We start from the raw sequence: 26495 nt of genomic DNA, 5'->3' as shown, positions 1-26495 counted from the left end.
GAAATCAACTAATGCAGCTGGCATAATCCCTATGATCAAGTACTCAACCTCCCAGGCACCTGCTGAAATGTCCATCCCAGAGCAACTCTTTCAGTCCCCCCAATTTGCTTGTCCTTACCCATAATGGTGACATCATACTCAATCTGGAAGAGTGCCTCCTGGCTGCACTGACGCAGGATGTTCAGCGCATCGGCATGAGTTACACTGTGAAGGGGAATCCCATCAACACTCAGCAGTCTGTCCCCGATTTTCAAGGACCCTTCCCTGCAGGAAGCCAGAGGCAGAATTCAGTAGAAATCTTGATCAAACATGATCTGAACATTCCCCTGGACAATAGTTTAGGGTATTTATAGTCTGATGTCCATTGTGTTTAATTAGCAACATGAGAATAAAGATACTGCCTCAGACCCCTTGTTATGTTACCCTCTATCATAGCAATGGTGGTCCTTGAGAGATTTACATTCAGCTAATTAAGTGATCATTTTGGAAGAGGTACTCCTAGGCATAACAGACATCCCTACTGGAGACCAAGATATATCAAGATAGACATCCTATGGCTACAACTTCACAAGACCTCTACACTGAAAGCCGTAATTAAATACCCAGGGAAGACAGATGAGATGGGCCACAGGCTTTTATATCCTGAAGTTTGCTTAGAGTTGTGCATACATTTTGCTAATCTCAATTGCAAAAGGAGATAAAACCTGAGCATTACCTGTCTGCAGGGCCACCTGGCCTTACGTAGGTGAGTACTAATGGTCTGGATTTGTGCCAATCTTCATGGGCTCCCCCTAGAACAAAACCAGAAAAGCCATTAGTAACTAATCTCTAGAGCTGAACACCCTTATTGTCTTAATAGTGGTGTTGAGGGACTAGACACATTTTTCATGTAATAGTTGACAAAGCTTGCAAGCAAAGACGGTTCTGGATAGTCAGCCAGCAGTCCTTGAAGGTTGGTCAGTACATACTTCAAGGCAGTTTTGTGTCTCATACAAGATTTTCAACACTCATTTTCACTCGTCCCTTTCATTCCTGCATTCTCAGAGGCACCCCAACCAACATTTTGCACATCCAGTCTATACCATCCTCCTCTGAGAAGTCACTGACCTCTTAGCACGAAGCCAAAACTGTTGCCCTCCTTGTATAGGCACACCTCTATGGTCTTTGGAATAATGCCAGAGCTGCTCTCTGGTGCTATATGCGGAGGGAAAAAAGGAGAAAGATGCCTGTAACCCAAACATAAGCGCTCTTTCCTCTTAAGACTAGGAAATAATAGCATTAAAATACAGCATTTATATTCTAGATTTCCCCAAATCTGCCTAGACTAATACTTTGACATTGAAGTGAAACCCTACCGTATCTCAACCAGTTTCACTGTGTTCTGTGCCATTCAAAAGCCAACAGCCTCAGTCATAGAGATGCAAAGTTCTTGATGTTTTTAATTAAAACACAAACACAGTCAACTGTTGACCTAAAATATAAAAAAATTCCTAAGCCAACCTTTTAGCAAGGAGGATCTCCTCCCGCATATTTTGACTTTTAGAGGGGGAAAAATGAAAGTGAATGCTTTAAACTGAACCTAGGGGAAAATCAGTAACTTTATGCTGAATATACTGCTCCACTTAAGGTCGAGAAAGTACAGTGAATGAGGAAGAACAAAAATGTCCATTCTCTGATGCGCAGCCATTAAGGAGCGTATTTATTTTACCATTAATGGTGCTCCCTGCCACTCTTCCTCACTTTGGGTTCTTTACCCAGCTAGCTTAGGGCATGGCTACACTTGCAGATGTATAGCACTGTGAGTTAAACCCACCTTCGGAGAGCGCAGTAGGGAAAGTGCTGCAGTCTGTCCACACTGACAGCTTCAAGTGCACTGGCGTGGCCACATTTGCAGCACTTGCTGCAGCATTGGGAGCGGTGCATTATGGGCAGCTATCCCAGCATGCGACTGCAACATGCTTTTCAAACGGGGTGAGGTGGGGTGGAGTGAGACAGGGAGCGTGTTGTGTGATGTGGGGAGGAGAGAGTGGGTTTTTGAGGTGCTGAGAGTGTGTCAGCATGTTGTCTTGTAAGTTCAAATCCCCCTCCCTGCCCCCACTCACTCAAAGCAAACAGTAAATGTTTGCTTTTTCTCAGAGCAGACTTCTCCGAAATGGAGTTTGGAAAGGGCATTTCCTCATTCCTGCAGTCAATTTCACAATGACAAGAGTGGTCACTTGACTTAAGGGGATTATGGGACATGTCCGGAGGCTGATCACAGTGCAGTAGCGCAACACCTCGTTCACACTGGCGCCACAGCCCTCCAGCGGGGGCACAGCAAATGTTATTCCACTTGGTGAGGTGGAGTACCAGCAGCGCTGTCGCCGTGGAGTCAGAGCGCTCTATGTGCCTTGCCAGTGTGGATGGGGAGTGAGCTAGTGTGCCCGGGACTCCTTTATTGCGCTGTAACTCACAAGTGTAGCCAAGCCCTTAGAGAGATGTAGAGTGAGCATGCTTAGTAGAATGAGGGATTAATTTTATTAATTTATTTTTCCTTTTTGGTTTAGGTTGATTTGTTTCAAGATTTTATTTTTTTGGTAGTTAGTTTTTTTTGGGGGTGGGGAGAGGTTGGGGCGGGAAGGGAAATCACAGGAGATGGATGTCAATATTGAGACTGTCATTCTTATGATGGAAAGGCCTCAATGAATGAGTTTTCCAAAAAAAAATTTTTTTTGCATTATTGCTTTGCTCTTAATAACAATTTTTTTTGGCTTAATATTTCAACTCTCGTAACAGAATCCTTCTTTTATCTGAACTGGTTCATCTGCTTCTGGGTTTAAGACCCTCTAGCTACAGAACAGTTTTTCAGCCTACCTGTTGAAGACATGTAGCAAATGGACATGTTCAGAAGAAACAACGTTTAATACAGTTCAACAGAGAAAGCAGAGAGGAGTACTAATTGGGTAGTTAGGATTTGAATACTTTCCTATAACCACGGTACACAAAAGAGAAAAAAAAAAGGAGAGAGAGGGGGTAGCGTTGGGATGCAGATCAGGGATTTGCTGCCAAGTCACAGCAAGGCAACAGAAATCTAATCAGCCATCTCCAGCCAGTGTGCATGAGCAGGCACCCATTATGCTGGAAATAGAGAGAGAACTAACTGCACTTGAAGAGTGGATCTGCAGCCTCTACCAATGTTTCACAGACATATTAAGACAGAACATAATGATGCCCCATTACACATCCTTTTTGGTAAAGGGCATAACAAACAAATCCCATCTGTATCACAGAATGAGACAGTCAAGCAAAGAAAGTAACATTATCTTAGAGACACACACCAGCTGGGGGCAGTTCATACTCCACCTCCAGTACCACCCTTTCCCCTACATTCTTCAACAGGCTTATAATTTCATCATGTCGCAGTTTAGTCAGGTTAATCCCATTCACTGATTTGATGTAGTCTCCAACGTTTAACTGATCACTTCTGTAAAGAAACAACAGCAACAATAAGATTCTCTATTATGCTCTGCCTGGGACATCATCTCTACTGGAGAATTTTGTTAAAAAAAAAAAAAAGCCACCAAAGATTAACCAATTTTAGCTGTATTATCAAAAGGAATAGGAAATATTTCCACTTGGCTGGAAAATGTGCCCATCAACTATTTTTCTAGGGGCAGGCCTTCAGATTCAGACAAATAATAATAATTGAAAAATGTGTTTGCAACTTCCCTCCACGCCACTCACCCTGCTCTGAGAGGTTATCATGGGAAAACCAGAGACCAATGTCAAGCGCAACATCTGGAAAAAGTTCAAGCAAACAAGAAAAGCTCTGTTTTTTTCCTCTTTCTGCTTGCTCTCTGCAAAATTATTCTATTATTTCCCCCCATTGTCTCCCCTTCTTCACTCTGTCTGCTCCTCCACTTCGCTCCACAGTTTCCTAGTTGATCATGTGTCCTACAATGACAATGTTAGTGCTGGAGTTAAACTTTTAAGCCCACTGTTCGAGCTGGTTCAGAATTAGGCCAAGTGTATTCACTCCCCCTAGCCAGGATATAATCTACTATTTAAATGCATTCAAAAATAAAACTGCTTGGGTTTTGTGGAACCACTTATGTTTGTAACTGATGGGATTGAGAGAAACTACAGAAACTGGTTTTGTTTTACCATTCCAAAACCTGTTCTAAAACATTTCATGATCATTGCATGGCTCACAGGAAATAACTCCGAAGGGAACAACAGGCTTTTCTTATGAGATGAATAACTTGACATCTCAAGGTACTATTAAAAATAATCCAAAGCCAACTCACTTGTCCTTATACATATTCCATCGAGTATTCAATACATCCACATACAACACTTTCCACACAGATTTTCTCACCTTGCTGCCAGCCCTCCTGGCCTCAGGTTTGAGACCCTTGGCTTTCCATCTTTGTCTGTGCCACCGGATATAGTTAAGCCAAGGGTGCTTCCCTCTTTCTTAATCAGCTCCACAATGGTGACCCCTCTGAATTCCTCTGAAGAGAAATATCAGAAACAAAAACTATAACTGAATGTTTCAGTGGAAGGTACCTTTGGTTCACACCCTGGGAGCACTATATCCCAGAGTATGGTGGGACCGAGCATAGAACTAGTTAATTTCTTTGAAAAAATACAGAAAAATTGAAACTGGGGTATCAGTAGCAGAAGGTTAGAGGAAAGGGAGACAAGGGGGAGAAGAAGAAAAAAAATGGACAGTAGATGGTACCCTTTCCTGGCAACTTGTTCATCTCATTTCTCCCTTTTCATTTCTGAAGCAATATCTCCTTTTACGGAAACTCAGGCAGAAACTTATGGTTTCTTCCAGGTCACTCCTACCTATTTTGGATCATGACAAAAAAATTTGTATCTATTTAGACATTTGATGCTTCGGAGTAACCCAAACCACAATGTAAACAATTACTACTACTAAATATTACACTAGTGCCCAGAGGCACCAAACAGAATCAGAATCCAGTTATGGTGGGTGTTGTCTCAAGTCACGCTCCTCAGGGTAGTCAATAGGCGGACCGTGGGGCAAATCCAGACCTCCAGATACTTTTGAATGGACCTTTTTAATTACTTATCTTTATTGTTATTGCGGTGTGAAAAATGTTTTTCTGGAGTCTGATTATACCTTGACCAAGAAATGTGAACCTTGACAAAAGATAACTGACTACCCCGTCAGCTTACATTCTAAAACAAGTGATATACAAAAGTTGAGGTGAGTAGTGGGATGCAACCATATATGCACAATTGATTTTATATGCAGTTTTTTTTTTTAAGTGCCAGCTCATCTTATCTGCCCACACAGTGCCCATTGCACCATTAAATTGGCTGATTTCCTTTTTTCTGAGGGGTGGGGTGGGGTGGGGTGGAGTGCAGGGGGTGTCTACACAGCAAAGAAAAACCTGTGGCTGGCCTGTTCCAGCCAACTCGGGCTCAGGCTGCATGACTGTTTCACTGCTGTGTAGACTTCGCTCTAGGACCCTGTGAGGTGTCTAGCTGCTGTGCAGACATACCCTTACAGGCCTTGAAGTAGAATTGTGTCCTTAGGAGAGATTTGGTGTAGGCCTGGCTGTTTGGATCAGCTGAGGAAAAGTATTCCATGTATAAGTGGTGGGATGGAAGAAGGTGCTGGGGGAAGGCAGGGCGTTGTAAGAGCATGGAAGGCATGCAGATGGAGCAAGAGAGGCCAGTATTACAGACAAGACAGACAGTTAGGGAGGAGAAGAGCTGCGAAGGACCTTGTGTGTGAGGACAAGAAGATTGAACTTGATCAAGTAAAACAGAGGGAGGCAGTGGAGGGATTCAAATGTGATGTGATGAGATCAGAGCAATGGCCAAGAGCATTTGTTTCAGCAGCTCTGTTTTGTATGGACCAGAGAGGGGCAGCGTGGGTGTGAGGGAGGCTGGGGAAGAGAAGGTCACAGTAATCAAGAGGGGAGAGGTGGGCCTGAACAGACAACACACGATTGATCTTAGAAAATTTTGTGGTGGAAGAAGTGGTAAGATTCGGACGTGCAGGGTATGAGATGGGAAGGAGTCAGATTCTGTTGGCATATGGACAGGCAGCTAGGGAGATATGGATGGATGGATGAAATCCTTTCATTTAGGATAGTTTTCAATTGCAACTGTAGTCCACCCTTCTTCAGCTTGCCTGGCTTGTCACAGGTATTTTGACATTTTCCATATCCAGCTGGAGTCAAAAGTACTGGACACTTATAATGGATATAGGCAGAGCATGTTTTACAAGACAAAACGGTTAACAATATTTATAACTGAGTCAATTATGTGGTACTTAATCCCCTTGTCTACCGTGTTAGTGTCAGTTCTCTTTTTCCTGTGGAGATGACATTCCTCACTTCCCCGCCCCTTCCATTATTTTAAGAGTGAATATTTGTTTGTTTACAATTGGGGAACAATGTTGCCCTTGCATACACAAGAAATGTTAAACACTGTTAATTGGTGCCAGTTTTCGACACCTTACACCTAGTGTTCGAATGGTTTGAAGCCAGCCTCCTTAACAATTTACATTTGGATATATTACATGGACAGGGAAGCAGAAGGAAAACAAACGCTGGTGGAATTTTCAGAAGTGCCCGGTATTGGTGCAGAGGAAGAGGTAGGGCATTGCCTATCTCTGGACACTGGGATTCAAATCTCAGATGGGTTGCAGCTGAATTTGGTAGCCTCAGACTAGTCTCCTGGGGCTATTTGTCTGCATCACAGAAACAACATATTAGGAGCTCTCTTTGCTCAGGCAGAAGACTAGGAACAGCAGAAGACACTGGCGGGGTTGGGGGTGGAACTTGGGTGTCTTCTTGACAGAGCTTGGTAAAGGAAACTTGCACAGCATCTGCCTATGCTATGAGCTATTAGTCTCCATTTTTCATAAGCTTTCAAATCATTTACAATGTTTTAAAGAGACAATTTTTAACTGTAAGAGGAAAAACACTCTGATACAGAAGAAACTCACAAGAAGGGGATGCTGGCCACTTGCAATGCACTTTAAAGAGTGGCTCCAGATCAGGGCTTTGGAGGCTGCAAGCTAAAATCTTGCATCTTTACATTGAATGGTCAACAATATGCTTGTCTGGATGGAATAATGCAGGAGGCTCAAATAAGATTTGCTACAGAAAGGGGGAACATTTAAAGATTTGTAGAGTTTGCATTTTCAGGCCCTGAATATTGCTGTTATCATTTATCACTACAGTAGCTCTCTGCAACTGTAGGGTTGTTTTTTCCCCCTTTTGCTCAGTGTATACATTGTTTTAATACTTTTGGTGCCAAATGACAATCAGTCTGCGAGGTCTGGCTGGCGCTTTGCTCTTTGTGCGATGCCACAGTAACAAAGCAAGGTGCAATTTCTTTGAAGTCAATCTGCGTGTTCCTGTTTTGTAAAGCACATCCCCCCACCACCAGGAGTCTGTGCACTTGATTAATGTGAGCGGGGAACCCCTTTGTGACCTAGCATCGTTTGGAAGGTATTCAATCTCTGCTGTGCCCCCATTTAACATGGCAAGCATTGATTCATTCTCAAATGTTATGTCCATTATGCTCCTGGTCTTTAAACTCAAACAATTTTGATCCACCGCCAAGTACAGTAACAGTTTTCAATTCACCAATCCAGGATTACAGTAACTGCCAGAAACTTTCCCACTGTTCTGAACAGAATGCCATCCGGCACTATCTTGCAAATTTCCTCTTAACTAAAGAGACTACTGATCAACATAGATGGTGTCACAAGCGGTAGTTATTAGCTCTTTGATGTGGCTTGATTTTGGTCCTTGACAAGTGTTAAAAATGAGAAATCCCATTGTGCAATTATCCATCTTGTGGGTTCAAGGAGAAACTCAACGCCTAGAATGAAGTTGGAGAATTGTTTTTTTTTATCTATCCGTCAAGATAAAACAATGTCCGTTAAGTGAGCTGACTAAATGGGACCTAGGTCTTCTAAGATACCTAAGACAAGCCAAGACAGATAGCTAATTATTGGCAAGACACCCAAGATCCACCTGCAAAATCATTTTATGAAACACCTGACCAGGGGCCTATCTGAAATGAGTTTGGGGTTCCAGTGTGGTTCCCATCATAATTCACCACCACCTTCGTTAGTAGTCTCAGAAGAGAGACCAGTGACTGGCCAGGCTTGGTGAATTAACCACCCTCTCATCCCTAACAATGACCCCTTCTAGATCAGGGATACGTTACATCAAAACGGCTTCCCAACACCTTTTCGTCCCCTTCACATACAGTCAGGAACTGATTCAACCTCCAGGATGAGTTAAAATAGTCTATAGTTTCTTGCTCCAGCCCAGGATTGCAACAGCACAGCGCACACCAGGCATGAACCCTCCCATCCCTGGAATATCCACTACCCCAGGGAGGCCAAGAGCAGGAGGCACAGACCTGGCTATGCTAGCTTGTTTCCATCTGAGGACTCCCAAGGGGTGCAAAAGCAATGGAGAAGGGCCAAATAGCTGCCCCATCCCCACCCCTCAAAGACACATTTAGTACAAATCCCACAGATCCTCGCTCTACTTTTCTTACTTTCATCTTTCAACATAAATGAGGATACCAAGCCCCAATCTTTCTTAGAATGTGTTGTTCATTGTTCAGGGTGTCTCTCTGACACTGTTCAAGAGCATTGTAATGATCTACAGAAGAGGTCCACCACCAGTAACAGCAGTGAAAGAGTCTCCATTTCCACACTACATCTTTGGTCCCCCATGGGCTTTTCTGCACTGGAAAATTACATCATGTTAGAATGTGACTGAGGAGTCACGCTACCTAACACAATGTTAAACACAATTTAGAGGTTGGCAGAGACTCGGACTATCATATTTAACATTGCACGTGGTCAGGGTTAACCCTAGAGGCACGGCCGGCTCCAGGCACCAGATCAGCTAGCAGGTGCTTGGGGTGGCAAGTTGGGGTCTTCAGTGGTGGGTCCCTCGGTCTCTCTCAGAGGGAAGGACCTGCTGCCGAATTGCCGCTGAAGAAGAAAGCAGCGCAGTGCAGCTGCTGTCTATCGTGGCTTTTTTTTTTGCCACTTGGGGTGGCAAAAACCCTGGAGTTGGCCCTGCCTAGAGGACATCAGTCACAACTAACTACAGCATGAACTCAGAGTGGATCATGAAGAGCTGATATGCCTGCTAAACATCTCAGTCCCAGTCCACAAAGTGTTTAGCTCTGTTTGCTCCCATGATGCCTCAGTAAAATTTTTAAATCTGGTAGAAGTTTGTCAAAGCAAAAAAAAGTTTTTAAAAATGAAGAATTTCACAGGAACTGCCCTCCTCCCACCAGACTTTTCTTGAAAAGGTTTAATTTTTTGCAATTTTTCCATTGCCTTTAAAAAAAAAAAAAAAAAGAAAAGCAAGCAAGCAAACAAAAACAACCCTATTATAGACGTTTTTCATTTACTGAACACCAGGGATTTGGTAAACCATTTACTGAAAAACCTGGGTTTGGCAGACGGAAAACATCAAGCACCATTTTGATAATGGTTCTGATTAAAAATTCAGTGTAAACAAAGTCCCAAAAAATACAAAGAATGAGTGTTTGGAATCCTGTGAAATAGAAAAAGCTTAAAGTTTTAAATGTTTCATGTTTCCATTCTTCAGCCAGCTTCAGTACATTTGTACAGGGCCCAAATTTAAGAGCGAAATGGAGTCTCAAGTTCCAAGTTTAGTCATATCTCCAACTTCAAGCTGTACCTCCCAGATCAGCTGCCTTGCAGACACTTGCCCATTCAGAACTAGGCCTAGATCACAAACTCCTTTCACCGGGTTCCAATCATCACGCACTGAATGAGCAAATGGCCAGTTTTTGTCTTCTCACTGAATACATCTACCCTGCTGTCAGGAGGTGTGACTGGAATCTGCGTAGACATAACCAAGCTAGCTTTGATTGAGCTAGCTCTTTAAAAACAGCAGTATGGCAGCCCAGGTCATCAGCCTGAGCACGTATCCAGGATCTTGGGTGGGCTTTTATGGGCCTGTGCCACTGTAGCTTCACGGCCATTTTTAGTGAACTAGCTTGAGCACGTCTACATGTGCTGCAGTCACACCTCCAGATTACAGTGTAGATTTGTCCATTGAGCCAGAACCTCTGGAGTGGATGGGAGCAGAGGGTGGCTGTACTTCTCATGGGGCAGCAATGAGGGAGCTGATAGACTAAGATTCTTTGATCAGGACATGTGGAAGGGAAGGTTTTATAAAGCTTGAATTAATAGGCAAGGGGTAAAAAAGTTACCAGTATAAAATAGGCAAGGAATAGTTAGCAAGTAACAGATAATGGCAGTCAAGAGAACAACAAAAATTGCTGGGGAGACAGGCAGATGTGCGTAGTCATATCTACCAAATACATTAAAATATCGAACTAGCAAGTGTCATAGTATAATTCCCAAATCTGGACCTTAGCGTCCAAAATATGGGTACTAGCATGAATTCCCCTAAGCTTAATTACCAGCTTAGATCCTGTACTGCTGCCACCAATCAGGACTCAGAGTAGAGCGCCTGATAGACTCTGGTCTCCCCCAAAACCTTCCCTGGGGGTCCCAAGACCCAAATTCCTTGAGTCTCACAACAAAGGGGAATAAACCATTTCCCTTCCCCCTCCTCCCCTCCAGGTGTTCCCTCCCTGGGCTCCTGGAGAGATATACAGATTCAAGCTCCGTGAATCTAAACAAAGGGATTCCCCCTTCTCCTTTCTTCCTCCCAGATCTTTCCCGCCCTGGGTACACTAGCAGATCACCGTGATTCAAATTTCTTGAATCACAACACAGAGAAATCAGGTGGGTTCCCCCCCTTTCTCTCCCCCTCCCTTCTCCTTCCCTGTTAAGTACAGACTCAATTCCCTTGAGCCTCAACAAGGGGAAAAATCAGACAGGTCTTAAAAGCAAAACTTTTAATAAAAAGAAAGAAAAAATAAAAGGTCTATCTCTGCAATTTAGATGGTAAAAAGTTACAGGGTCTTTCAGCTTATATACAACAGAAAGAAAGCTTTCTCTAGCAGAAATACAATTGAGAATACTTTCACCCAAATACACAGTAAAACTCTACCAGCCAGATACACAGTTGCAAATACAGAAAAACAATTAAAAAGACTAAACTCTCTTTCTACTTTTGTACTTACAAAATTGGAACAGAAGATTAGAGAGCTTGTAGGTATGTGTGGTCACTCTCAGAGCCTAGAGAGAACAAAGCAAAACCCAAAAACTACAAACAAAGGCTTCCCTCCACCCAGATTTGAAAGTATCTTGTCTCTTGATTGGTCCTCTGGTCAGGTGTTGCAGGTCACTGTTTGTTAACCCTTTACAGGTGAAAGAGACATTAACCCTTAGCTATCTGTTTATGACAGCAAGACATTTGCCGACCACCCTCGCCACTTCTTTCCTCCTGCCTTTCCCTCCACCTCCTACCCCTCCTCCTTTTAAATTGTAAGATCTTCAGGGCACAGATAGTCTGTCTCCAGACCTGTATAACGCTTGGCACATTTTAACCACTATTGTAAAAAGAAGAACGCAGAACAAATCTGCACAGCTTAGTGCCTGTTACATTCCACCCACAGTGAGACCAACCATACAGCGGCTTGTTGCTCTGATTACTGCTACATCACTGGTTAGGGATGACAGCTACATTAGAGTGGGAACAAGCAATAGTTCTTTCATTTACCTGGAATGCTTTGCCTTCTGGAGACGAGGGCTGTGTCCAGTCCACCTGAGTCTTTGCTCCCCTTCGCGTAAGGGCCATCATCTTCCAGGGAAGAAAAAATAAACAGAAGCTAAGATTATACTGAAAGCAAAAGCTACTTTTAAGAGTTCAGCCGTGATCACTTCTATAGATAGTGTCTCATCCCAGTTCCTGGCTTCAGGTGAGAAAAAGGTTTTATTAACCACAGGACCACTTCACAACCTAAATTGGCTCTACAGCGTTTGGGGGAGGGAGAGAAAGAAGAGATAAGTGGGGTGATAACACACACGGATTTATTTCTCTAGGAGCTAATCCTTTAGGAGAGAGCAAACTCCCTTAGTCCTGTAATCATGTGCAACAGCAGAGAGGAGGAAGAGCTGTAACATCAGTCTCAAGTTTTAAGCCTGTCATCATGCTTGTGAAGAAACTCATGGTCTTTGGAAATGGAGTAATACATCAGGATACTAACAGGGCACTCAATCACCATACTTGAATTAAATTGCCTATTCTTAGAGATCCTGTTCTTTCAAAGTCACATTTCCTTGCTAAAGCTTCAGCTACTGTACAGTAGAGAAACCACCTTCTCTTAAAAAAAAAAAGGCTTAAAAATGCAGGAATAGAAGGAAATAGTATTAGAAAGAGAATTGTCTGACATCAATTTAAATCCACTGCAAGTATTAAGTATGATTTATCTATTCCTACTGGAAGATGCATATAGTTATTCATGGGGAAATCAGGATACTGAAAAAAAGAAGTGGAAAAAAGAGGTTTTTAAAATTGACTGAACCAAATACACCAGTCCTTAAGTCTTCAGGATACGTTAAAGCAAAGCAAATGTCAAGGAACTTAGGAATGCAATGATTGGTATTCCACTGTATCTGGTTTCTATAATCGACAACAAAGAGACTTAAAAACCAATTCTCTACAATATAGATATTTATTAAGTTTCTAATCATTGCAGTATCCACTGGGGATGGGTTTCCAATCATTTAGGATGGAAGAACTGATTAGATAAAGAATCAAGCTGAACTATCACTCAGAACTGGAAAAGCTAAAAATTGTAATGTTCTTGTTTAGTTTGAACTGAATAAACACTTCTACTCATTCCACTATCACACATACATGAAGTGCCTTTAGTAACTAGGGACTTTATAAAATGCTGAACATTGCAGAGCAATACATTTTCAGTAAATCCTGGTTTAGAAAGCTAAGGAGACTATATTAAAGCAATGCAGGATCAGATAAACCTGATTCCCATTCATTGCATTCCTGCGGTATCCTGAAACTCTTATCTTCAATAGCTGTAAAGATTACAAAATTTAGTTAAAATAAAAATCTGGAGAACAATCTCTCTTATTTCCTCCCCCCCCCAGTAAATTTACATACGGGTCAGAGACAACAGGAGTTTTGCCTCTCTACTAAGGTAAAGTACCCAATTTACACTCCATTTAAACTTCAACAAAAGACAATTGTAACTTGCTGAAAACGATGGGCTTCTATGGGGTATAAATCAGGGGAGATTTTGGCCCCACATGAGCAAAGAAAAATGCTTGGTTATCTCCTGCTGCTACCATTCTGTTGTTGTTATTAATGCAGGTCTATGCACTTCCTGCCTGACCACGTCATCAAGTGCTAGGAACCCAGCAAGTACAGGCACTCAAGATTTTCAGCCCGCCTGAAGCAGTCTTGGAGCTAGACAGCAACTAATTGCCTTGCCAATCTACAAATTTGCCATTAGCGCAACATGTAATGATGATCTCTAAAATGGAGTGAAAGGCACTTCCTTTAAAAAGAAATAAACGAGTGGAGCAGGTAAGGCCTCTTCGGAATGAAACCACATAGTGTGAAATCCCCCTTCCAAGATCTGACAGCACAACACAAGCAGTCTATACCAGCATTGAAACAGGCTACACTTGTTCAGATAATTAAAGCAATCAGGCCAAGCCACGATTGCTGATAGGAGCTTGTATAGCTTGGCCCCAATTCTAGGATCAAAAAAAGTGTGAAAGTTAATTTGCATTTATAATAAAAACAATCCCTTGGGTGATGCAGAAGTGGGGGATGGGTTAAATCTGGGCTTAATATTCTGGATATAGGTTTAATTTACTAAGGACAGTTTAGCTGCAGCAGCTGGTTTAAAAATATATAAGTCACTCTCCTGACCTCTCCTCCCCACCAATATGTCCTTGATGAGGAAGCCATAAGCACCAGGAGACCTTGCACTGTGGTGACCTCAGCCATGAAGGTCATTACTATGATAGGAACCACCTGCCTTAGAGGGGAGCCCCCAACTTTGACTCCTTGCCTTGCAGTGTCACTGAAAGGGACAGCTAAGAACAGCATAATGAATTCAGTGCTTCACAATGCTGCTCAAAATGCATCAACATACAGTCTAAACTGCCCCTCCAGTTTCGGTCCCTCAGTCACTAACTGAGGCATCGCTGTCCTTTGGCCATGGAGTATTGCCAGGCACCACAGCTGCTCCCCAGGCACATCTCCCAGCCCTGACCTCAAACTCTAGGCCTGCTGTGTCCCTGCAGCAGCAGCAACCAGCTGCTGGGCCCCATGCAGTCAGACAGCATCATCACCATCCTGTGGGAGGAACAGGAAATAGAAGGGGGGGAAGACATCTCCTACCTGCCCTCTAGCTAACTGGACTCTAGGGGGATGGAGAGGCCACCTTCCCTTTTTTTTTTTTTTTTTTTTTTTTTGCTACCCTTTAACTAATCCGGGCTCTGGGAGCAAGCCAGTTTTCACAGCACTGCTGCCACCATATAGAGTGGGGGCTCTACACTACAAACGGGCACGAAACTCCAAGTCTTCTCCATCTCTCTAGCAGTCAGGGGAGTGAGAGTACCTAGTAACCGAAGAAAGATTTCTGGAACAATAACACAGGGCCACCTCCTTTCTTTAAACAACCGCTTCTAGCACTGCTGACTAAGCCATATAGAACGCAATGCCAAGGTTCACACAGCAGTATCCATATTAGCCAAAATTAGAGGAATCCAAAAGCAAGAGAATGCTGCTTTGACCATGTGAACATCCAGCCTTCTGAATAACACACCCTGTCATGATGACAACATGCAGGACTTGCAGCATTTCCCTTGATCACCATAGCCTCAAACTTAAAGTAAGCAGGCCAACTGCTATGTTTCAAACAGGATTTCTGTTTCAGCAACCGTAGTCAGAACAGAGCTCTGCCATGTTTGGAGCACAAGGGATCAAGATCACGTCATTAGGAAATGGCATCTTTGGGTCTGAGGCCGCCAGTTAATTCAGAATGACACCAAGCCATTTGCGTTATGAACTTGTCAAGAGGAAAAAACACTTTTTTTAAAAAAAATCATGAAGTATAGTGCAAACTGGCCTGACAGAGACACACAAGGTGCTACCTTGAGGCAAAATGCTACCATATATAGCAAATGCAAAGCCAGCATTACCAGGAAACCACAGAAGAGGATCTGAAGCCAGCTCAGTAATCCGATGGCAAAGTACAGCATCCAACCATCTGCTTCACATGAACACACCACCCTAGACTAGTTAGCCACCAGAGCACTTCTATGCTTAATTTCCCTGCAGTAGCCCAAATAAACACTGAATGTGAAGTCTCACCTTAGTAGCTGCTATCCTCTCTCATCCAGAAAGTGCTATAGCTGTTGGCAAACAAATAGGCTTTCCATTCTAGGAAACAACCCAAAGTAACTAAATTTCCCTCATATTAATGGCAGCCATCATCAACAGCTAAGCAGCTAGGACAAGCAATGAAGTTCCATTCAGTGCTCATGATTAGATCTGCAGAAAGGATGCCTGTCAGCAAAATCCTCTGGTATTTCATTGACAGACAGTTCAGTTGGCAAATAATTAGCACCAAGATTTGCCTCCCTCATGCGTTCTTTCCTCCAAAGCAGTTTATTATGCTAAAACATTTGGTTTTGCTCATTATCTGGCTAAAATGTTTGTGGTGTTAAGGAAGCTGCCGCAGGAGGCTGTCGAAGTGTGAAATGGCTTTTGCTTGCGTTAGATTCCCCACTGTGCAGCCCTTTGTTCATTTTCGGCCAATTTCCTGCTCTGCCACTCAAACTGGCATTAACGGAGTTATTAAATTTGTTAAAGGTTTAATGTTCTATGCTTAGGAATCTCCATTCTTCTTATCTCTGTTCCCTTACACAAAACATATTCCTAAGAGGCTCTGGTAAGCACGAGAATCACTTCTTTGGCATACATGGTATTGCCAACTCCAAGTGTTCAAAATTCATGAGCCCCCGCTTCCTCCCCCACCCAAATAACAAAATTGATAAATGAGGTGTGGATATTAGCCAATAAAAAGAACCCAGTATAGGTTACTTTCTGGTGCTGGAGCCTTTGGGGTTCATGTCTTCAAGCTTCTCACAACCAGGACACTAGAAACTCATTAAAAAAGAAAAGTTGAGATTCTCAAATAGTCATGTGAATCCAGGAGCTAGGGTTTTAAAAACCAACAGATATCACAAGACTAGTGATAAAATCATGAGACAGAGCAACACTGCACGTGTTTTTCTACTAGGATCTGTGCCAATCAAAAGGGTTCTACTAAATTCTTATATGCCTTTTCCAAATTTCAGTTCCAGTATTAATACAGGACAACCTCCCACATACCCTTCGCACTATGGTATGGTGCTGGTGTTCTGCTGCAGTGTGAACATGTTTCTATAACAGGAGCACACCTGCAGTAATAAGCATCAGGTGGGACGAGTAGGGAAACAAGAACGGTGACAAAACCACTTGGAAGTCACCACTAGGGAGATGAGAAAGGAAGCAGAAGAATGCACCAGAGTCAGGAGTCAACTCTAAGGCCCTGGGAAGGTTACAATGCTTACCACAGTGGATAGACAGTTAATGGTATGATTGACTCAGAATGATATATGCCCAGACACCACAGGCTTACTAGCAGTTAGGTATAGCATTTTAGGTATAGCTAGAGATCTAGGTTGGCAAATGGTGTCTTCCTGGTCTCAGCACACCATTTTAGACCACATCTATCTAGCCAGCTTGGCTTGTGCTCCTATCTCCCAAGTCTGTGCCTAGGACATCACAGCAGCTGCACATACGACTGCTGGCACTCTCCAAGCATCTCCACCGGGCACTATCCCATGCTGAGGCAGTATGGGATAGCTACTGAAGTTTTCCTAGAATGCATAGGTGCAAACATAGTCAAGCAGCATGGCAGGTGTGGATACACAAACCTGTCAGCAGAAAAACTGCAGCAGGGCACAGCTGAAGAAATGATCATCGTACATAGATTAGACAAGAATGGAGGTCATGGTTGTGCTTATACGGACAAGACCAAGGTGCAACCCCACTTCTCCTTAAAACATTGGTACTTCCCTCTTCCCAGCAGGTTTCTCTCCATAGCCCCTGGAATCTGCTCCTTGTGATGGCATAATAGAGGGAAAGGTGGGGTGGAAGAATGTTGCTAAATTTTCCACATGCAGGGATACCTCAGACATGTGCTGCCCAGCCAGACTGTGCATATTGGGAATTTGAGAGAGGCCTGAGAATCCTAAATTCAATCTAAAATTAAAGTTAACTTACTGTTTATTTTTAAGGAAAAAACCAAACTATCAGGACACAAAGGGTCTTTCCAATTATGTATTTTTTCGTAGTAGAAACACACAGAAATCTCAGCAGCATCCCTTCAAACTTGTCCTGGCTATAAATGCTCTCATGGCATAGCACCAGATGAGGTCTATTTCACTCTGTGAGGTCAGTGGCAACATGACCACTGAGTGCAGAGTCTCAGGATACCAGAAAATCTACCACAGGATAACCGAAGAATGAGATGTCAAGGTAACACACTCCAATCAGGTTTCCTGGCAGCTCTGTGAACATCTATAGGTTTTCAATGGAAATTCAAAGACTGAACACCTGCTGAAAATTCTGAATGTCTGTATGGCTGCAATCAATCAATCAAGTAGTCTCCACAAGTGGAGTTGCCTTGCGATCAAAGACCTGCAATGCATTTATTAACATTACAGCTCAAAGAGAGGGAGGAGATGGCTCAGGGGCTGGTAACAGGATAGGGAGCCCTTCACATCCCAAGACTACAATTTGACAAGATATATGAACAGGGGGAGCAATAGCTCAGTAGTTTGAGCATTGGCCTGTTAAACCCAGGGTTGTGAGTTCAATCCTTGAGGGGCCACTTAGGGATCTGGGGCAAAATCAGTACTTGGCCCTGCTAGCGAAGGCAGGGGCTGGACTCAATGACCTTTCAGGGTGCCTTCCAGCTCTATGAGGTAAGTATATCTTCATATATTTTTATAGCTGGTGCCTGACTTTCAGCATGAGAGTTCTATTGTATTTAATGGGACAAATCACACTGAAAGTTGGGCATCTGCTTAAGTACCCTGCTGAATTCAGGTTTACATCACTAGTTCAAATCTTGCCCAGGTTAGTAGGGATCAAAAGATGTTCCTATGGTACAGCTGTTTGGTGGTTTATGTGAAAGAAACTAGTAATCGTGATCCAAGTTACTAACGAATATTAGTTACTATTAAATATTACTGCCAACCTCACTCCCTCCTCTCAGAGGTCCGTGACTGATTAACCCTTGTCAACAGCAGACAGTCCAAGGATGGCTGGGCCATAGAGACAGAGCAATCTCATCCCTCTAGAGGGGTTCCCTTCAGTTCACAGCTGAGGCACGTCATCCAGGCAACATGGGGCAGCATGCTGTGTTGTTTTCTGTTCCTTGGACTTCAGTCTCCAGAGCTGCCAGGCTGTTGGCTTTAATGATCATTAAACTCATGCCAAGTTGTAACAACAGAAGCCCCACCACCAGTAAATGCAGTTGGGTGCCAGATCACAAGGTACCTACTAGCACCCACACAGTGGATACTGGAAAGTAAAGTAAAGTAAATTCCCTTGTTGCTAGCAGTCTAACCCACTTCTCATCCTTGAGAATTTGGATTACATGTTCCAGGCCTAAGACAAAAAGTATGCAAACATGGAGATCCAAGGCCAGAGTTTTAGTCTATCAGCAGGCAGGGCCGGCTCCAGGCCACAGCGTGCCAAGCACATGCTTGGGGCGGCATGCTGCAGAGGGCACTTTGCCGCTTGCCAAGAGAGCAGCAGGCGGCTCCGGTCAACCTCCCGCACGCATCCCTGCAGAGGGTCTGCCGGTCCCATGGCTCTAGTGGAGCATCTGCAGGGCTGCCTGCGGGAGGTCCACCAGAGCCGCGGGACCGGCGAGTGGCAAAGCGCCCCCCACGGCGTGCCGCCGTGCTTGGGGCGGCGAAATGGCTAGAGCCGGCCCTGTCAGCAGGACCCTACCAAATTCACGGCCATGAAAAACGTGTCATGGCCCGTAAAATCTGGTCTCCCCTCCATGAAATCTGGTCTTGTGTGCTCTTTTACCCTATACTATATAGATTTCATGGGGGAGACCAGCGTTTCTCAAATTGGGGATCCTGATCCAAAAAGGAGTTGCAGGTGCAGGGGTGTGTCACAAGGTTATTTTAGGTGGGCTGCAGTGTTGCCACCCTTACTTCTTTGCTGCCCTCAGAGCTGGGCAGCTAGAGAGCAGTAGCTGTTGACTGAATGCCCAGCTCTGAAAGCAGCACCCAGCAGCGCAGTAGAAAGGGTGGCACCACCATACCATGCCATCCTTACTTCTGCACTGCTGCCTTCAGAGCTGGGCTCCCAGCTAGCAGCGCAGAAGTAAGGGTTGCAGTACCACAACCCCCCCTACAATAACCTTGTGACCTCCTTTCCCCCCCCCCACAACTCCTTTTGGGGTCAGGACCCCTACAATTACACCACCATGAAATTTTAGATTTAAATATCTGAAATCATTAAAATTTATAATTTTTAAAATCCCATGACCATGAAATTCACCAAAATAGGCCATGAATTTGGTAGGACCCTATCAGTATAGGGTAGGAGGCAGAGGTCAAGACAGTACATGTCATTCAAAAAAAAGGCGTCACCCAAATACAAGCAGATAGTAAGTTTAGTATGTCAATACCCATCTACCATACACAGAAGGCAGGCCCACCCAACCCATGTTTGATGGGATGGAGTACCTGAGAATTATGTCAGGTGTTCCTACATCTCTATTGCCTCACTTTCTTCTATGGCAACAGAAACCAACCTGCTTCTAAAAACTGCTGAGAGAGACAGGGTAGGTGAAGCAATATCCTTCATTGGACCAACTTCTGTTGGTGGAGAGACAAGCTTTCAAGGTCTGAAGAAGGGCTCAGTGTAAGTTTGAAAGCTTCACTCTCTCTCCACCAACAGAATTTGGTCTAGTAAAAGATATTACCTCACCCATTTTGTCTCTCTGATATACTGGGTCCTACCCGGCTACAACACAGCATTATGTCAATAGACAATCATCTGTTCAGACAGCAAGAGTCTATTTAGGAAAGACTATAACTGAAAGAACAAAGGGCACATCACACTGAGTATCTGTGAGCAGGTATGTCTAAAAACCTTGTTGGAAAGCAGCTGTGAAAGGTAGAGTCTGATGCAGCAATGAGTCAGAGACAGGCAGTTAAATTTTTCACTGTCTTCTTGTGCTTTACTGGAGTCTTTTCCGTTCCCTGATAAGAGAGATTCTGCTGTTTTGCATCGTAACACAGAATTTATTAGCCAGGAAACCAGGGTCCATGACTGTAAAGCACCACTCTGCTTCTTCCCTGCCTCCCCTTTTCATATTCAGAACTTATTGCCGTCAACTCCTGTACACAGATCCATGCCTAAGTGTTGCTAGGTTGTTGCAAAGGAGGACTTGCAGGTGCCCAGAACATACCTCTTGCCTGCTGTTAAAGGACACAGAACTACAGAGTCAGAACTGAATTGCTTAACTGTACAAACACCATGTTACCGAAGTGCTGGTCATATCAAATATGCATTACAAATTTACTGCTACCTGCTTTCTAAATAGCCAGTGCCTCCCTTCTCTGTTTCTTCAGCCTCACTAGCTGAGGATCTTTTGCTTTGCAATATCTTGGTGGGGGGGAGGGAGGTTGGAGGTAGGGAAATGAGAATGAGAATTCATAGTAAGGGGGATATCAATCCAATCAACTTAGTACATGAGGGAAAAATGGATCTGCATTATAAAACTCTCCTTGACTGTCTTTTTCACATCCAATGGATTGTTGCGCTGATAACTGCCCAGTTCAGATCTGAACTCCCTCAAAGATTACGGGCTGGGGAATCATTTTGAACACACAAGCTTTACAACCAGGTTAGCAAAGAAGATGAACTGTGCCCCACACCAATCATAATGGTTAAATATTGTACAGAAAGGGTGGTCCATTGATTAGGGTGCTGGCCTCAGCTGCAGGAGACCAGGGTTCAGTTCTCTACTTCACCATAGGCTTCCCATGTGACCTTAGGCAAGTCAATTAGTCATTCTGTGCCTCAGTTCCCCATCTGTAAAGTGTGCCTTGTAAGGAAGAGCGCCATTGTGAGAAGTACATTAAAGAGGAGGTGCTCAGATACTACAGTAGTAGGGTTTATGTGTATGTTAGACAGATGGAAAACACTCGAGGCCACCGCAGTTTAATGCCCTGCTAATGCAGAATTATTCCCTGCCATATATTTTCTATTAGTTTGCCCTTTTCTAGATTTAAATCATGTCCTAAATAATGGAACTTCCACAACTTCCCAAGAAACTGTTCTCAATCCAAAACAGATCAGTGCACAAATAGCAGGTGCTAGATCTGCTAAAAAAAATTAGAGACAAAGCATCCAACAAATAATCTCAAACAAAGAGCTGGTCTCAAAATAGCATTTTCCATGAAAAAATTCAATATATAAATTTTTTTTCCCCCACAGAAACGGACCATATACAAAAATAAACCACATCACAAAAATCTTGTTGGGGGTGTGGGAAATGAAATTTGCAAAAGAAACCCACTGTCTCATTTTGAATAAAGATAAATTTTCATTCAAACATTTCCCTCCCCTGCCCCCCATGTATCTTCTCCACTAAAAGATACCAAAGAATACACAAACATGCACATTCTCACACAAGATTCCCACCGATCTCAGACTGTTTGGCAGGGGACTCTCAGGGTATGTCTACACAGCAATCAGAAGGAAGACTGCAGAACACGTCCTTTTTTTTTTAAGTCTGCATCAGTGGGAGTCTTCCTACGGACTTCAGTCAGCTTTGGATCAGACCCCTAAGTACAGCTGAACAGATTTCCACTGTCAGGAAGCTTTCCCCAGTACTCAGTGCCTAAATTCCTTTACAAAAATTCCTAGTTTTGCTATAGCGACGCCTGGGCCTGGTCAATTACAAAGTTAAACCCAAGTTGATGTTTTTGTTGTACATTAAAAAAACCAAACACAAAAACCATAGCATAAATCTATAGCAATGAATATATAGAATTCTTATGCCAGGCACTCCAGGCTCCTGTTGAGGTTTTAAATGGAAGATTCACTTTTACTTTAGGCTATTGCAGCACATGCTCTTTTTATTATTCTCAATATTTTGCTCATTGCACCAGAAAAAAAAGGGGGGGGTAAAAATGTGTTTTGCATTTTTGTTCTCTAGGAAACTGGCTGGAAGCATTTAGAACTGCACAGGGCTATCTCAACCTCCACACAGGTAAACTTCACAAAACTCACATACATTTACATCCAGGAAGCGCCTACGCTTTCAAAAACTGTTTATCAGCATGATTCTCCCGTTGGGAGCTGCTCAGACCTGAATGGGCCTTTGAAAGTGGTGTTCTTCTCCTCTTTTGCATTTGAGATATTCTTAAAATTGCCATCCTAGCAACCGTGCAGTTCAGCCTGAGCAATTTCAAAAAGTTATTTCTATGTTAAATGAACATATTTACTGATCAATTCAACGGCCAGCCAGTGATGGGCTGACAATATTTTAAACAAGGGCTTAAAATTTCCCATTTAGTCAGTGATAAACCCACATGCGCCAGGTATTCAGGAGATAACAGAGAAGAGAGATGAGGGATTAGGTGGGGAGGCAGAGGACCTTTTCTCTTTTGGCTTCCCTGTTAAAAACTAAAACAAAACAAAAGCCACACACAAATGTTTTCTCACGACAGCATAACCAAGGAAGGATGCAATACCATATACAGAGTGCAAAACTTCTACTTTGTTCCTGAGAAATAGACCAGCAGAGTTTTCAGTTTGTAGAATTTGCAGTCGGATAGTGGTGGTGGGGGGGGGTGTCTGTCTCTCCCTCGTGGAAAGCTCCAGGGCTACCTTCCCTTGGGAAAACAACTTGATAATACCTGACATTTAGTGAATTCCAGAGTCTGTTTACTCTTCATAAGCATTTTTGAGGCCTAGGGATGAGTAATCTCTGGCAGCAACGATCCAGCAGCAATCAGAGAGGAGGGAGACTCCAGAGGCAGAGAAAAATCCCTCCCCCTCTAACCCCTCAAATCTTTTCTTCAATTTTGTGGTGGGACTTTAACTAGGGATTCCTGACAGGATCTTCCAGAGCATTGCTGGAGCCATCTGAAAGGGGTTTCTCCTCCCCACCCCAGAAAGGTCATCATTCAGCACATACCCAGGCTGTTTGCTAGACCGAAGAGCCACTGCATCCCAGCTACACAACCACCCGCCAACCCAGTGTCCTCTCACTCTCTTTCCATGCGACTCCGTACATCTGGAGGCCACTCAGCCTTCCATCTGCTATGCCTCCAACATACAAACATACTTCTTCCAAAAAGCATAGTGGGCCCTAGTTGTCTTCATTGTGTGACAAAATGCCATCTTCCGAGAAATCCCCTGAGCAGCTTACTTAATGCTCCAGTAAAGGATCCACGTTTTAAACAGAACGACTAACCCTTTATTATTAAAGCTGCAAGTTTGTCACGATTCCATGACATTCCGGGATCTCTGACTTCTGCAGCGGCCGGTGTGACTCTGGGCCAGCCACATCGGCCGCTGCTGGGGTAGTCTCGGGCCACTGTAGCTCCCTCCAGCAGCAGCAAGAGTTTGGGTGTGGGAGGAAGCTCAGGACTGGGAGCTGGATGCAGGAGGGGGTGAGGGCTCTGGGTGATGCTTACATCAGGGGGCTCCCTGGAAGTGGTGACATGTCCCTCCCTCCCTCAGCCCCTAGGCAGAGACCGTTCAGTGCCTCCACCTGCAGACTCCGCCTCCATAGCTCCCATTGGCCATGGTTCTCAGCCAATGAGAGCTGCGGAGCCAGTGCCCAGGGCAGAGGCAGTGCACAGACCACCTAGGCGCCGAGGGAGGGACATGTATCGGCCCTTCTGGGGAGCCATGTGAAGCTGGGTTAGGGTAGGGAGCCTGCCAGCTCCACCAACACCCTCCCCTCAGCAGAAACTTTGGGTCTCCTCCCCCAGATCCCCACCAAGATTTACTCAGGGGTATATAGTACAAGTCATGGACATCACAGGCCCTGAATTTCTGTTTACTGTCTGTGACCCTTCCACGACTTTTACTAAAAATACCTGTGACTAAAACGTAGCCTTAATTATTATTATTGTTCTTAGCAGCAAGACCTTGTATTGCACGTTATTGGAAAAAAGCGATGTCTCTTGTGCAGTCATGGTATAGTAAAATATGGACTGTCCCTGTAATGGAAAAAACATACACAAAAGCGGCGGCAAAAAGATAATAGGTATTTAGAAAGTTGGTCATCCTTTTTAGCATACTCGGAGGAGGGCTCCCCAGCTAGAAAGCCAGAATCCTTAGTTAAGTTATTTGAACATTAACCTGATCTTGAATAAGTAATAAGCAACGTACAATGTAGTAGGTCAACATTTTATAGCAACTTTGCCTTAATAATAAAAGCTTCAAAATAAAACATGCCATATGACCTACAAAACCTCTTCCAACTGTCACGTCTCAAACATCTGCTTTTCTTGCATCCTGTCTTCTATCCTTAATCCATTCTGGTTGTAAGCTCCTCAGGGTGTAAAAACAACAACAACAAAGTAATCTTGTCTGTAAAGCACTTGCTTTTGTTACTCAACAAGTAACCCCTCCGCAGAAGACCAGAGAAGTCTCAGATTTACCACTCTGTAATGCCTGCTGTATGATGGCAGGTCCTATTATTAGCATAGAAAAATGCCCCAGTAATTGCAATTACCTATTGCAGCAATTGTAGAGATTTTAAAGATGTCTGTGTCATCTATTTGTGCAATCGCTTCTTTCGGCACCTGAGCCACAGAGATTCAGTCTGAGTGTCCCAGCCCACTCCAGAAGCAGGTTATGTTTCTTATTAGTTCCCTTCCTCCAATACACACAGAACACATTCAATTTTCCCCCTTTCTTTCCTCTCAAGTCTTTATCCATTCTCCTACGAACCCTACTAAGGCATGTCAGTTTCATAACCCCTTGCTGCTTTATTCATGGCAAGTAGGTCTATAAAAGACAATAGCTATTGTTCAACTAAAAAGCTACATACCTGCTTTGTGTATTTGTTCCTTTAAAAAAAAAGTTGAATTTTAAAGGCACATTTCATTCAATACCATTTTAAGCAGCTATTTGAAATCATGACTGATGTAATGACTTCGGAAATTATTTGTACTGCAGTAGCACTTAGCACAATAGTCCATAACGAGGGTTCCTATCAAAAGAAGTGGGATTCTGATGGATATGACATTGTTGAGAAATCAGATGGGCAATTCTTCTCTACTGCATACCTTCCACAAGCGTATAAAGCCAGCGGAACAAAAAGTATAGGACTAGCAACTCTATAACCACTCCACACAAAACATTTCTGCTGTTCAGGGAAAAGTGGGAGGGGAAATTCAGTACCCTCTGTATTTGTGTGCACAGAGCCCATTTACTCTGGCTCTGCATAGAGTCCAGGCTTTGGCTCAATGTCTAACTCAGTGGTCCCCAACCTTTCCAAGTGGCAGGTGCTGGATGACTAGCCACCGAGGAGCATGGCCACTGGACAAGCAGCCACTGAAATCCCGCCTAGAAGCGGCGTCACCAAGAGGTGTCACCACCGAAATGCCGCCAAAATCAGCGGCTTCTTCATCACTTCTTGACGTTGCCACTTCTCGGCGGCATTTCGGCAGCTGCTTGTCTGGCGGCCAGTAGGCGGGTGCACATAAGAGGGCATTGCATTGGGGACCACTGGTCTAACTAGTAAGGGTTGGCATCAATGCCCATTGGCTTTAACAGGATTTTGAGCAGACTCCAAGGACCTGAATATTTGCAGTCACTCTGCCGTCAGCCTTATAACACCAGACACTGCTAAGAGTTATAGCCACAAATGCATTGCCTGTCGTCTATTATTGGTTTGGAGTCCAAACTAACGCCATTTATCTAATCAGTGTACCTGGGGAATGCATAATACACAGTTTCTAAAAACAAAACAGTCATTTAGTGTACATTGAGTGGAAACTAAAGAGAAGAATTACTTAAAAATGTGACTGCAAAAAAATTCATTTAACTGAGCTCATTATCTAATTTGCTCTTCTAATGAGGTTTTCACACCTTTAAAAGTTGTTGAAGAAAAACAGGTTGTGTGGTTTTTTCCTGCCTGTTTTGGTTCTTTTTACTTGAGAAAAAAAAAAAAATCAAGATTGGGTGTCTGTGTGTGTGTGTGTGGCCCTCCCACCTGAACTGAAAGAGAAGGCCTACTTTAACATTTTGGAGACAGGATGGCATAGTTAATTTTTCACTGAAGTTAAACAGATATTAACAAACAAAAAAACACACAACCCTTCCCCACAAAGTATCCAACTAACTATACCAGGGGTGGGCAACCTGCAGCACGTGAGCTGATTTTTAGTGGAACTCGCACTGCCCAGGTCCTGGCTACCAGTCAGGAGGGCTCTGTATTTTAATTTAATTTTA

General features: G+C 43.6%; 1 protein-coding gene across 4 annotated transcripts in view; it reads right to left on the bottom strand.

The window, feature by feature from the left end:
• GRIP2 (glutamate receptor interacting protein 2) overlaps nucleotides 1–26495 on the bottom strand; it is a 504924-nt gene that overhangs the window by 75307 nt on the left and 403122 nt on the right. For all 4 annotated transcript variants that reach the window (XM_050958363.1, XM_050958364.1, XM_050958361.1 and 1 more), the window contains exons 2-7: nucleotides 11673–11753; nucleotides 4358–4493; nucleotides 3318–3463; nucleotides 1108–1194; nucleotides 716–791; nucleotides 119–264 (exon numbers count right to left, since the gene is read on the bottom strand). In XM_050958363.1, coding sequence (XP_050814320.1) covers nucleotides 119–264; nucleotides 716–791; nucleotides 1108–1194; nucleotides 3318–3463; nucleotides 4358–4493; nucleotides 11673–11753 — 672 coding nt within the window. The remainder of the gene's footprint in view (nucleotides 1–118; nucleotides 265–715; nucleotides 792–1107; nucleotides 1195–3317; nucleotides 3464–4357; nucleotides 4494–11672; nucleotides 11754–26495) is intronic.

Source organism: Gopherus flavomarginatus, chromosome 6, assembly GCF_025201925.1.
Source record: "Gopherus flavomarginatus isolate rGopFla2 chromosome 6, rGopFla2.mat.asm, whole genome shotgun sequence".
In the NCBI taxonomy this organism is placed as follows: domain Eukaryota; kingdom Metazoa; phylum Chordata; order Testudines; family Testudinidae; genus Gopherus; species Gopherus flavomarginatus.
This window is presented reverse-complemented; position numbering and strand designations above follow the sequence as displayed.